General features: G+C 38.8%; 1 protein-coding gene across 3 annotated transcripts in view; it reads left to right on the top strand.

The window, feature by feature from the left end:
- WASF1 (WASP family member 1) overlaps positions 1-9,731 on the top strand; it is a 44,546-nt gene extending 34,815 nt beyond the window's left edge. For all 3 annotated transcript variants that reach the window (XM_083497804.1, XM_083497805.1, XM_083497803.1), the window contains 6 exons: positions 521-674; positions 2,409-2,526; positions 3,860-4,032; positions 5,007-5,186; positions 6,171-6,766; positions 8,803-9,731. In XM_083497804.1, coding sequence (XP_083353930.1) covers positions 521-674; positions 2,409-2,526; positions 3,860-4,032; positions 5,007-5,186; positions 6,171-6,766; positions 8,803-8,960 — 1,379 coding nt within the window. In that variant the 3' untranslated portion in view covers positions 8,961-9,731. The remainder of the gene's footprint in view (positions 1-520; positions 675-2,408; positions 2,527-3,859; positions 4,033-5,006; positions 5,187-6,170; positions 6,767-8,802) is intronic.
- Positions 9,732-14,288: the final 4,557 nt, after the last annotated feature.

The raw sequence follows: 14,288 nt of genomic DNA, 5'->3' as shown, positions 1-14,288 counted from the left end.
AAGGATGTCCTCAGTTCTGTTCAAATTGCCTTTAAAGACATGACTAGTAATATGGGAGTAATGCTCATTGCTTTGCTACTCCAAATTATGCATATATATTTAAATACAGGCAACCCCCTATTTACGTGGGGGTTATGTTCTGATGCACTGCATGTGTCAGTGAAATTGTGTACATTTGAAACACCATTGAAAAAAGCCTGTAAAAGAACAGTTCTGTCCCAATCCCATTCTGGCCCTTTTCATATCGTTTTTGGGTCAGTACCAGGTTTGTGGCCAATGCATGTATGTGCAGTCGTGCACATATTGAACACACATAAATGGGGAGTTGCCTGTACAGAATTGCATGGAATCTTCATCGTACGTGATCATGATTTCTTTTTGTAACTTTATTTTTAGTGATTCAGCAACAATAATTTCCACAATCTACTTGTGTCTTATGAGCTACAATGGTCAAATACAACTTTTGCCTCCTAATGCAACATTTATATCTCACTATCTAAATGTTGATGGTTTTTTTCAGTTTCACTGCAAGATATAACAATGAGAAAAGCTTTCCGAAGTTCCACAACTCAAGATCAGCAGCTTTTTGACCGCAAGAGTCTGCCCATTCCTTTGCAAGAGACTTATGACACATGTGAACAGCCTCCTCCACTCAACATACTTACCCCTTACAGGTCAGTGTTAAAAAATGCACAGAATGCATTTTAATTTCTCAAACTTTACTAGTGATAAGCAAGAACCCTCTAATCAAGCGAATGAGTTTAATTTGGGAACTGGAGATTTGTGTAGCTCGATTCTTATTTTTACTAGGGCAGTTTTTACGAGGACAGCTAATCATTCTAAGATTACTTTTTGCATGTTCCATTAACTGTGATGACACAATCCCTGAGAATGCATAACTGTTGTCTTCTTCATTGTGAAATCGTACTAGTGGCTCAACCAAATTCCTAGCATTCATGTAAATATCAGGTATGATGGGTATAGTCTTCTAGCCTCATACTTTAATCTTGTCCACAGCCCTACAAATACTCAGCCCACATTGTAGAGAAAAAGGGATGTTGTTGAGGGTTTTGTTTGTGATACAGTACTGCACAGGAACCTGTTATCAGGGCTACGGCCTGTAACATTTGATTTAAAATGCAATAAAAGTGCTAGCATATTTGCAAAGCTAAAGAGGGACGCGGGTGGCACTGTGGGTTAAACCACAGAGCCTAGGACTTGCCGATCAGAAGGTCGGTGGTTCGAATCCCCGCGATGGGGTGAGCTCCCGTTGCTCGGTCCCTGCTTCTGCCAACCTAGCAGTTTGAAAGCATGTCAAAGTGCAGGTAGATAAATAGGTACCGCTCCGGCGGGAAGGTAAACGGCGTTTCCGTGCACTGCTCTGGTTCTCCAGAAGCGGCTTAGTCATGCTGGCCACATGACCCGGAAGCTGTACGCCGGCTCCCTCGGCCAATAAAGCGAGATGAGCGCCGCAACCCCAGAGTCGGCCACGACTGGACCTAATGGTCAGGGGTCCCCTTACCCTTTACTTTAAAGAGGGTCTGGTACAGCTTCAAATTGGATGAGGGACTGCATGATGAGATTCCTGAATGGTAGGAGCTTGGATAAGATGACCCCCAGGGTCCCTTCCAACTGAACCATTCTATTACTTCTATGCAGAGTACATTTTCAAGCCCAGTGCTGGGGCCCTCAGGTGGGGCACTGACTTGCAGCCCAGAGGGACCCAGAGACCCATTGGCTACTCTCCCTTCCAGGACCCCATTTGCATTGGATGGGCAAACTAGTGCTGCTGCAGCACTGACAGAGCAATTCAAATGGCCATAAGAATGCTTTGGGTAATGCAGCCAGCTGATTGGATGCAGTGGGGTAATCGAGCTGCCCGGTTGGCTGGAGTTAGAGGGAGGGCCTCTTCACCCTTCTCCCAGATGAATGGGTGCTGACTGAAGCCTCCTCTTCATTGCTTTAATGAAGAGAGAGCAGAGTCCAGCTGAAAAAGCCTGGTGGGACCTGATCTTCTCTTCTCTCCCCCACCCCATGGCAGCTTCCTTATCTCCCTTCCTTTCCCAAGATCCACTCTCAGCTTGAATTTGTGTACACACACTTGTTCAACCTCTACATGTCTTTTCTTTTTTGGTACATGTAGAAGACTTCATTTTCCCTCCTCTCTTCCATATACTATTTGTTTGTGCCGTCCCCCTAAGAACAATCAATTTCTCTTATTGTTCACTTTATATAATGAAAATTATATAAACCTCATACCCTTCAAATTGTTAGGATTTTCTTTCCTTAATTGGGAGGTGAGGGTTCAGCAGTCTCCTTTTTGCTGTTACATGCTGTTACATGTTACATGCCATATTTTATATTTATTTAGTAACATGTTTTATCTAATAATCTTATTTTTCCTTTAGAGATGATGGAAAAGAGGGTTTGAAGTTTTACACCAATCCTTCCTATTTCTTTGATCTATGGAAAGAAAAGATGTTACAAGACACAGAAGACAAAAGAAAGGAAAAAAGAAAGCAAAAGGTATTATCCTCCTAAGAAATGAGTTACGTTAATTGGTCCTGAAGGATGCCCTGCTATTAAGAAAATTTAACATCACATGAATAGAACAAATTTTTCAGATTTGCACTATATTTTATTGGTTTTATTCCAATCATTTGCTTCTCTTTTTTTTTAACTAAAATTGACCAAAGCAACCAACAAAGCAAGACAAACCACAATAAAACAATCATTAAAATCAAACATGCTGTCATAAAAATCCAGGAGGCAGAATAACACAAATAAAAAACATCCATAAAAGCCTTCTGAATGGGAGAAATTATCAAAGACTGTCTAAACACAGGAAGACGCTGCTACTTTACAAAAGAAAAGAAAGGATGCTGCTGAGATATAGCCTAGTAATCTCAACCCAGTCTGGAAGCAGTTTCCCTTGTGTCAGGCAGAGGTTGTTCCCCATTATCATGTTAGCTGCCAAGATGGAAAATAGAAATATTTAGAAGGATTAAATCAAAATTTAATATGGTATAGTCAAATCTGGTCCATTGCTATTGCTGAAAAATTAACTCATAAATTAAGGTATACTAGAGGACAAACAAAAAAGATTCTCTTTCAGCTATGTGGGAGATTTTTATTTTATATACAGTATTAATGACAACAAAGTTCAAACTCCTGTGAAATATGCTACTGCGTTCTTAGTAACTTTTCAGCTTTAAGTGAGCATATCATGAGACTGAGGACAATATCCTGGTATTTATAAATAAAGCAAATATTTTAAAAGATGTCACTGCACCAATAATTATTTTTTCCAGGGATTTTATTTATTTATTTTATAAAATGTATGTGTCACTGGATTTTAGAAAAACCCCTCAAAAAAAGATTTGTATATGTGTTTGGGTTTAATTTTCTTTCTTTCTTAATTTGTGTATGTTTTTTAAGTGTATTAATTTATTTTAAGAAAAAACACTCAGGTAATCCATTCTCTTGCACGACATCTTATATGTCAGATAAAGGGGATGAGTGCTTATATAGATGAAATGCATGTTTCTACTCCTTATGGCCTCTGTTCAAACACTTTCTTCAGTGTTTCTCAATTAGCATGATTTACAAAGCATACTAAACCTTTGCATTAATAGCTGAAGCAATTAAAAATATACATGTATATATAATATATATACAATATATAATGTATATACAATATATATAAATGTTTGAATCAGTTGTAGTGATAAACCTTACTGATCTATTTTGAATTTTGTATTTGTCCTATAATTAAGTAATTTTGTTGGTGTTATAACAGATTGTATTATAGTTTTCCAGGAAAAACAGTTGTCAATTTATTTTTTGTGCTATTTTGTAGCAGAAGAATCTAGATCGGCCTCATGAACCGGAAAAAGTGCCGCGGGCTCCTCATGACAGGCGCAGAGAGTGGCAGAAGTTAGCCCTGGGTCCAGAGCTTGCTGAAGATGACGCCAGTCTCTTACATAAGCACATTGAAATTGCTAATGGCCCTGCGTCACATTTTGAGACGAGGTTTTCTTTTTTACTTCTTACTTTTAGTAGCTAATTATTTTGTATATTAGTTATAAAAACATAAGGATTGGCCAGTTTGTAAAATAATTTTTCATAGAACTTAGAAAACTTGAGGCCATTGTTTGAACTTTCGATATCATAGACAAAATGCTCATGAGTTGGTGCTATCCATCACATCAAATTGTATTCTTCTCCTGACCTAGCAGCTTTCTTCATTTATTGTCTGCATGGATTTTTGAGCTGCATAATCACCTGAGGCCTATTATGACAACACATTCCTACTATACCCATTTATATATTTGGATGTACACATGCTGTTTTTATGCTGGTTCTTCAGACAACCTCCTAACTACCAGCGGTTGCCACTCTGTCCTCTACACTGCCACTGCTGTTGTGATCCCTCCATTGTTCAGCTGTTCCTCCTTCAGTGTCTAAGCCAGTGGTGTCCAAACTTTTTTCAAAGAGGGCCAGATTTGATGAGGTGAAGGGCTGTGGGGGCCAGCCAAAGGGCCAACCAAAGTTGTTGACCTTTTTTTAAGGATTGAAGTGGTTCAGGCTAGACTTTGGACATGCCTGGTCTAAGCCTTTGTCCTCCTTTTGCCTCTATGTTTCAGAGAACCAGAAATCCCCTTTATTTGCTATCTACTTTGCAATTAGAAGAACTCAACCATTTACATTATTTACTGTTATTTGTATACTCTGTTAACATACAAAGATTGTTACAGAGTAACGTAAGTAAAAAATATTCGCTAAATGCTTGCGAAGTGCTTCCTTTATACTTGCAGTGCTACCTTGTGTAACCTAGTTTGTCATGTTCTACTGATCATTTTGTACTGTTTCTGTCTTTTGTCTTAACCCCATACAAACTGCCAGAAGGACTGTCTTCATTCTTTTGAGGTTCTTGAAAACAATAGGGCTGTAAAAGGATGCAAAATTAGCATATGCAATTTGTAAGTGGATTTATTTCTTTTCAGACCTCAGGCATATGTGGAACACATGGATGGACCCTATTCTCTTTCTGCATTGCCATACAGCCAGATGACCGAATTGCTGAGTAGAGCAGAGGAACGTGTCTTAGTCAGGCCACATGAGCCACCCCCACCTCCACCAATGCATGGAGCAGGAGATGTGAAACCCATTCCACCCTGTGTCAGGTATGAAACACTTAAGATACTAATTCAGGACACCTTTTCATGAAACTGACAAAGCAGGGGAAAGATTGACACCACAGGTCTTGGCTATAGGCAAATCAACCTATCAAGGAACTAAAAGGCATGGAATGCTTGTTTGCCAAATACTTTGATATACTGTACTATAATAAATACAGAACTTAACATTGAGATTTCAGTTTTGTTATATTATTACTGAAAGAAAACTTACATTTAAAAAAAACCAAAAATCAGTTTTTCAAAGTGTCTTTTAAAGTACTATCTTGTTCGGTACAAAACACTCTAAAGTGTAAGTCTAAAAAACAGACTTCAAACACAACTTTATATGAGTTTTAGAGTGTTTTCCAGTGCAGGACACAGGCACTGATTTTCGAAAATAGGTAAGGAAAATATCCTGTTTCAGCTCACACAGTATTAGCCATGTGGGGACCTGGCTTGAGACATAGGCTTCAAGAAACGAACACATTCCAAAATCTAGTTGTAAATTTGTTAACATATTTAGAGATCAGTTTAATACTAGTTCCCAGTTCTAAAGTGCTTTCATACTATGCTTTAAAAGCAGGTGTGGGGAACCCATAGCACGCCAGATGTTGTTGGGACTCCAATTCTCACCAGCTGTAACCACCTTGGCCAATGGTCAGGAATAATGGGAATTGCAGTCTAATACCATAAAGAGGGCCACAGATCCCTCACCCCTGCTTTAAGGGTATTTCAAGTTGGTTTCAGTCTAGCACTGGCCATATGACAGAATTTATGGAACATTCTCAAAAAGTGAAAGCGTAAATAATGCAGTGTTGTTGTTACATTGTTTGAGTAGTAAATGACTAAACTATGGTACCCTTTAGCATACGTGTGCAAAAATATATCTGCAATAGCCTTATTACTGGAGTTTAATTGAAAGTTAAATATAAATGCCCTGTGGCCAGCTTTCACTCTTATAGTAATCGCTTGGAGTGTTTTTCATTTCAGCTCTACCACAGGTTTGACTGAAAATCGTCCTCAGTCACCTGCTACTGGCAGAACACCAGTGTTTGTGAGTCCTACTCCTCCTCCACCTCCACCACCCCTTCCATCCGCCTTGTCAACTTCTTCATTAAGATCTGCAATGACTTCCACTCCACCACCTCCAGTGCCGCCGCCTCCACCCCCTCCAACAGCTGTTTTGCAAGCTCCAGCTGTGCCGCCGCCCCCAGCTCCTCTCCAGATTGCTCCTGGAGTGCTTCACCCTGCTCCTCCTCCAATTGCACCTCCTTTGGCACAACCCTCTCCTCCCGTCACCAGAGCGGCCCAAGTCTGTGAAGCCATTCCAGTTCCACAGGGCGAAATGCAAGGACTTCCTCCACCTCCTCCTCCTCCTCCATTGCCACCTCCTGGCATCCGACCCTCATCACCTGTTACAGCACTCTCCCACACTCCCACATCTGTTGCCCCTGGGGCTCACGTTCCAATAATGCCTCCATCACCACCTTCACAAGTCACTCCTGCTCCTGAACCCAAGCGTCACCCATCAACACTACCTGTCATCAGCGATGCCAGAAGTGTCCTTCTGGAAGCAATACGAAAAGGTATCTCTTCTGTTCATTGGTTAGCAGCGTTATTCGTTTAATGAATCAAATACTCGCTTAGCAGATTTAATGTTTTCAATTAAATTATTTCTGATGAGGATATTTTAAACACTTCATTGGTTCTGCAAAATAGGCAGATTACCATATATAGATTCTTTTCTCATATGCACTTTACATATCCTTGGCTAAAGTGTAAAGGTGACATGTTAGAAGTTTATAAAATTATGCATGGCCTGGGGAAAATAAATAGAGAAAAGTTTTTATCCTTCTGTCACAACACTAGAATTAATGGACACCCAGTGAAGCTAAATGTTGGAAGATTGAGGATAGATAAAAGAAAGTTCTTCATGCAGCACATAGCTAAACTGTGGAACTAAAGAGGATTAGACATAACATAGCTATGATGCCTATGTTTTGCCTTCACAGTTGGAGGTGATAAGGCCACAGGAGGGGAAAACCACAGGAGGGGAGAATGCTCTTGTGCTCAAATCCTGCTTGCGGATTTCCCATCAGCTTCTGGTTGGCCACTTTGAGAACAGGGGGTTGGACGAGATGGGCACCTTAACATAATGGGCTCCTTAACATAAGAATGTAAAAGTGGCTTCATATAAATGTTAGCTGAAGAAGCGTTCACACAACAGAACAATTGGCCTACAGTTTTATGACCATGAGGTTATAGCAAATAATGTTTCTTTAAATTGAGCCAGAATGACTTTAAAACCCACAATTTATGTAATAAATAGAAAAACCAGGTTTTCCTTCTATTATCTGCAAATTGTTTAACCAGTCAAATACAGATAGATATTGTGCTGATCATGTTACATCCTTCTGTCACCTAAAAACTATGATAATTTTCATGACGTCGGTCTTTTTACATTGTCAACTTTAGATAATTAGTAGCTTGAGAATGGTTTCAGAAAAGCTGTGTATTTTGTCAACTTAAATAAAGCAAAGCAGAAAGGGGGTGGGCATATAAGACAATCACCAAGTGGTATTCTGCTTTGTGTATATACTGCATATCCCAACATTGGAAGGTCAGGCTTGCTTAACATTTGGAGAGCATGTGCTCTTAGACGTTGTTCTCCAGGATAATTTGAGAGAGACTAGTTTTATCTCCTGGGAGTCTTAGTCACCATATCAGAGGCTACAATTTTTATAGCAATTTAGCAGCAAACCTTGGAATATTTATTGAGGGAGTTGTTGACATTTCCCTTTGCTGTTAAATTACTCTGAAATAATAAAAGAAGCTATTATCCCATTTCTACTAAGTTTACTCTTCACGTGTGACTCTCTCCACGTGCAACTAACTATGCAGGCAGAATTTATTTTTTAATCAACTTTAAGGAGAAGTTGGAATTTTTTCATATGAGCAACTGTTGTTGATGAGTTTAGAACCCTAAAAAGGACAATGAAGAAGAAAAAAAGGGTATATAATATTTATTGTTGCTAATGCTTACTGGTAGGTTTAGCATCCATCAGCCTTCTATTTGAGCTGATTTCTAAAGCTACCAGGAAAAAACTTCATTGTCACTAAAGGACCATTGAATATTTAATACAAGCTACAGCAGAAGTTTGTTGTTGCTTTTTACAGTAAAAGCATGATTGAAAAGAATATATGCCTCTCAAAAAGACATCTGCATTAGTAGCCAATTATAACTTCAACCTTTGTTACTTTTTTTAAAAAAAAGTAGAAATAGCTTATGTTCAGGAGGAGAAACTGGAGTGTCATTGTGTGATAATGGCATTTTTATGCCTTATGATATATTTCCATACACTTATGTCCTTAGGAGAAGAATCAAAACAATTTCCTCTATGTTACATGAAATCCCCTCCCTGTATAAACCTATAGCCATATACAAACCAGTTTTTTGTGGAGATTTGCAAGATACTGGGGAAACCGCAAATGCATGAGCTATAAAAAGCTGTCTAAAACAATTGAGAATTTTTGGCATTGCTTTGAACAAAGCAAGTTCATATTAGTATGTCTGATAAATATGGTGTACACAGTACTATTAATTCCCCCCATGTACTTTTAGGTATTCAGTTACGAAAAGTTGAAGAGCAACGTGAACAAGAAGCTAAACACGAGCGTGTTGAGAATGATGTTGCCACCATCTTGTCTCGTCGCATTGCTGTGGAATACAGTGATTCAGAAGATGACTCAGAGTTTGATGAAGTTGACTGGTTGGAGTAGAATGGATATATGCTACTAAACTGAATGCTGATGTCCATTGTGGTGCTTGTTCTTTAAAACTGTTTGGTCATTTCTAGTGTTTTTGTATTTTCTTTATATAATCCATGTTTTTCTACTTTTCAGTTCACAAAATGTTGGCACATCTTTGAAACTAAATGTTTTACAGTGATACAGCTCTTTTAAAAGAGTGTAATTTTGTTCCAGTAGACCACTAAGTATTAAGCATGGGCAGCTGTTGGTAGAGTAGCAGATTAAAATTTTCTGGCATATCTTTAACTGTGCACTTTGTGAATTTTAAGTTATGAAGGCAGAAGCTTCCAGGAGAGTTGTACGTAGTAATGAGCATTACTACACTGTTAACAGTTTTAAAAACAGAGAAGGGTGTAATCCATCAAGTGCTGCAATTCCCAGGTACTTCATAGGGATTTGAGCAGGAGAAGAACTTGGGGGTTTGCACCCTAGTTATTACTGCCTTGATTAAATCTGTACATTACAAGGTACATGTAGTTCTAGCAGCACTGGACACACTGAAAGAAAAACAAATAATGATCTTTGGGGGTTTTATTGTTGTTTTTAATTAAAAATATGGCCTTATTTGAATGTTTTAAGATTTTCTTTACTGGTACCTATTGTGTGATACTATTTTGCCTGCTTGAGAGTTTGACCCTCCTCCCCCACCTTGTGAAATCTTCTGACTTAGCCATTCTATGTAACTTATGTAACTGTTAGAAATAACAGTTTGATTTAAATAAATGGTTTGTTTTAAATGTTTCTAGCTGTTGCTTTTTTCAGCACCGAGTCACTTTAAGAGCATTACTATATAAGAAACAAAAACAACAGCAGACAACACCAATGTTTGGCTGAATTTGTAGCCCTACTCAGAGGGAATTTATTGCCTTAAGTAAGTCAGGAACTACTTAGTATGAATCAACCAATCACACCAACCAAAATTAAAACAATTGCTTGCTTCTTAAATTAGCTGTGCTATGAAAACATTAGCTTCAGCTGAATTTACCCAATCCTCAAGTTCTTTATCTACAATTAATAATTGTTACCATTCACTGTTGGAAAACAAGGGTCATCACCTTAAAAAACAACCACCACCATGTATTTATATAACAAAATGCTGTTGCTTTTTGTCTATGTGGTATGTATCTGCAATTTTATTCCTTCCCAAACAGCTAAAATAACAAAAAGGGTCAAAACACCAATTTGATTTAGCTACGTAATGAAGAACCTAAGGCACTGTTTAGTTTAACACGAAATAACCTAGCTTCTCGATTTTAACAGTCTGCGTAGGAAGGCAATGTGTAACTGACAGCTAGAGAACTCATAGCTCTTACACTTTCCAAAGTAGGCTGATGATCATTAGCAGGTGGGAGGCTGTTTTATATTTCCTGCTCTGTACTACAGAGCAATCTATTCTGCCTCTCAAAAGAACCCATAAAGCAGCTTGATGGTAAATTCTGCCTTCAAAGAAATGTTTGTGTGCCAAGAAGTGCTGCCAGAAATAACTGTGATGAATCACGCATAATCTGTAATCTATATAAAGGAGGTTTTTTGTCTCCTAATATGTTCTAATGAACAGATTAATTAGAACTAAACTAACAGCTATAAATATTTTGTCTACAGATAAGCTTTCCAACCTTGACGAGGGAGATTCTCTGTAAGTAAGTGATGTTTTGCAAGAATTTGGATCAACTGAGAGATATGCCTACTACTTTCTGCCCAAAGCAAACCATTGCCTGTGGCAGTCTCTTTACCTTGTTTCTCTGGGAAATGGGCTGACTGATTCATTTGCTATGGTTAGTAGCCATGTTTTTTGCATAGTGCTAGTCAGCCATTTCAGAAACACACCTGATAATTGCTACCTAGGTACTACCATGCACTTTCTGTGTACTTCATCCTTTTTCATTGGTGTTTTAAACAAGCAAAATTACTGCCATGTTTTTTTCAAATTCTGTGCAAATAAAAGCTGAATTCTGGAAAACATACATAATTTTTTGCAAAGTGAACTATGTTTTCTGCACTTCTGTGTAAGAAGAAAATATTGATTTTGATACTGGTCACAGAAATCATTCTGAAACTCAATTCCCCCCCCCCCAAGACATTTGTCTAGTCTCAATAAATGTGGATATAGGCTTGAAAGTGTTCAGTTTGGAGAGACAGCTAAGCAGGACTTAGTTTTGCAAATAGTCTTTATCCTGATAAGACAGAGGTGCTACTGTGCCTGCAGATGGTGTTTGCACTCTCCCTGAAGGACCAGGTCTATCTTTTGCAGATGCTTATAGCTCTGGTCCTGTCAAGTAGCTCAAGTGGCATGGAGAGGTTCCTTTCAGCTAATGCTGGTGCACCTTCTCTTCAGCTGGAATAGCCTGGCCACAATCATTCATGCTCTGGTACATCTCAAATTACTGCAACCCATTTTACTTGTGTTTAATTGTGTTTGTATTTTGACACTATGCTGAATATGACTAACAAATTGTCTAATCCAACAAGCTATCATATTCGCTGTCATTATGGCATGAAGCAATACCATGAAGTTGCCAGTTCTCATCTCCTGTTGAAAACTGTTTGCTTCTACATGACTCAGCAATAACCTTACATGGCTTCTGGAGACTGTGTTAATGAGATAGAAAGTGGGGCCATTGGTGGTCTTTCCAGAAAACAACACCCCAGCAGCCTTCCTGGAGGCTAATGCAATGCCTGATAGCATCATCTTGGTGCCACTCTGCCCCAGTTAGCACTGCAGTGTTATGTAGCCATGTGCTCAAGTTTTAACAGTATGACCAGTTGTGACTCAGAAATATGCACCTCACAAGGTTATTGGCAGTGCTGACAGTGACATCCACACAATGCTTCTTAGCAGTAAGTCTGATAGTGTGCAGATTTTTCTTCTACACATATGAATCTTGATCCATATGAGAATCCTCACATGGAAGTTTCTCTATGCAGATAATCCTGGCTATATTAGGACTATCACTATCATTATTATATTTACTTATACCCTGCCTTTTCCCTTGACAAGACTGAAGGCAGCTGACAGGTTTTTTTAAAAAAAAATTGCTAAAAATATAGATTTTTTTTAAAAAAACTAAACACTGATATAATTAAAACTATATACATATAAAATCTGTTTAAACATACAAATAATTATAATAAAAACAGCATGGCACCAGCCCTTTTGTTAAAAGTCCATTTCCAAAAACCTGGTAGAAGAAGAAGGTCTTCACCTGCCAACCAAAGGACAAGGAGGGAGCCAGTCTAGCTTCTTGGGGAAGGGGGCAGTTCCAAAGTCAGGGGGCAGCCACCAAGAAGGCCCTGTTCTGTGTCCCCACCAAGTATGCCTGTGAAAGTGGTGGGACTGAAAAGACCTCCCCTCAAGATCTCAAAACCCAGACAGGTTTGTATGAGGGAATATGGTCTTTCAGATATCTTGGACCTAATCTGTATAGTATTTTATAGGTCAAAACTTTGAACTGTGCCCAGAAACAGACTGGTAGCCAGTGGAGCTGTTGTAGCAAGGAAATAGTATGCTCCCTACAATCAGCCCCAGTCAGCAACTTGGCTGCAGCTCTTTGAGTTTTTGAGTACTTTTCAAAGGCAACCCTATGTAGAGTATGTTACAGTATTCCAAATGTAATATAACAATACACTTCATGTATAATTCCTGCATCATGCTAATTTTGGTGAACATGAAGAAGAAAATGAAACATTACAACTCCTAAACAAGTATTGACTGGGTAGGATTTTGAAACATAACGTGAGACAAACATTTCCCTGAATCCACATTATTTCAAGGTCTCTGTCCTCTCAGTGTACAGAGCAGATCATAGGATTTGTGGAGTCTGAATGAATGGTATTGTATACTCCATAGAGGAGATGGCTCTGTGCACCTCTGTGTGTTATGGTTCATTTCCCCCTCACCCTTCTCCCACCACAATACCCATTTCCTGTTTTCCAGTTCTACACTAAAATGCTGTACAGAAAATACTAGAATCCCCTTAGGAACCGTCTCAAAAATGATCATTGTTTGACATTTGCAAAACAGTGATACTATCATATAGAATGGGAGAGGAAAACAGTTTAAGGTTTGGTAGTTTTCAATTAATTAGCATGTTGAAACTGGAGTTCAAGGGTCAATCATGGCATAAAGACAGGCACCTGACAGGACATTTGATTACGCTCCTTGTGTGTTTTGGTGAACACCATCACACTGCATATACATGGACATTATACAGGGCTCTGCATACAGAAAATCCCACACATAATCCTTGGCATCACCAGCAGTTTTGGGAGATACTGAGCCCCAGGAGAACTGCCACTAGCCAAACATGCAATACTGGAATACACACAGAATGCATACAGGAGGTTGCATAAGTGGGACTTGCACAACTCACATATCTCAGTGTCTCAGGGTTCTTCTGAAGTTCCATTACAGTTTTCCTCTCCAACATTTATTTTCATTCTACAGCAGCAGCTTCACAATCACCACAGATGAAATTTGTCATTTTGATCCTTTATTGTGCTTTCACAATCTGTGGAAATAAAATACTCTCTTTTACCTTTTGAAAAGAGGGTTCTAAGAATAATCATGTCATGCTGCTTTCTTCCCCAATCTAATCCTCTTTTATAGAATCAAAGAATTGTAGAATTGGAAGGTGCCCAAGAGTCATCTAGTCTACCCCCCGGAATGCTCCTTGATTTACACCATGCTTGTAAGTAAGAAATAGAATGGTAGCCAATATAGTTTGCGCAAATGTTTGAATCAGCACAAAAATACAAAATCCTCTCAGTTCCATAGACTGGATGGATGGATGCAAATTCTGTAACTGCAGAATAGCTAAGCTTTACACTGACCGATTACATTTTTATGAAACGTTATTAAAAGGTTTATCATAAAATCATAGAGTTGGAAGAGAACCAGGTATCATCTAGTCCAACCTCCTCAATGCTCAGTCCCCCATCCATTTTGAAACCAAACCAGACCCTGCTTAACTTTGCAAATGTGCTAGCAGTTTTATTGCTACACCAGCATCCCTTACAGATTGGGGGTTACAATAAAGAGTTAACATCTCATGTAAACATCTTGTGGTCACCAGAGCTGCCTTTCTATCTCCTGACATGCATTCTTGTGTTTATTGCCAATATAAGTTTTACAATGTACATTTGGTAGCCTCTTATTCCTTAAAAAGGTTGTGTTTATAACAATTGCATGCCAATCTTGAGCTGAAATGAATACTGCATGGAGTCCATGTCATAGATAGCTCTAGGGAAGAATGAGGGCCCTCTGCTGCTAGCATGCCAACAGTTTTTTAAGGCCAAAAT

The sequence above is a fragment of the Podarcis liolepis genome (genome assembly GCF_965112155.1).
Source record: "Podarcis liolepis genome assembly, chromosome: 3".
NCBI lineage: Eukaryota > Metazoa > Chordata > Lepidosauria > Squamata > Lacertidae > Podarcis > Podarcis liolepis.
Note: the sequence above shows the minus strand (reverse complement) of the source record. Positions and strands in the feature narration are given on the sequence as shown.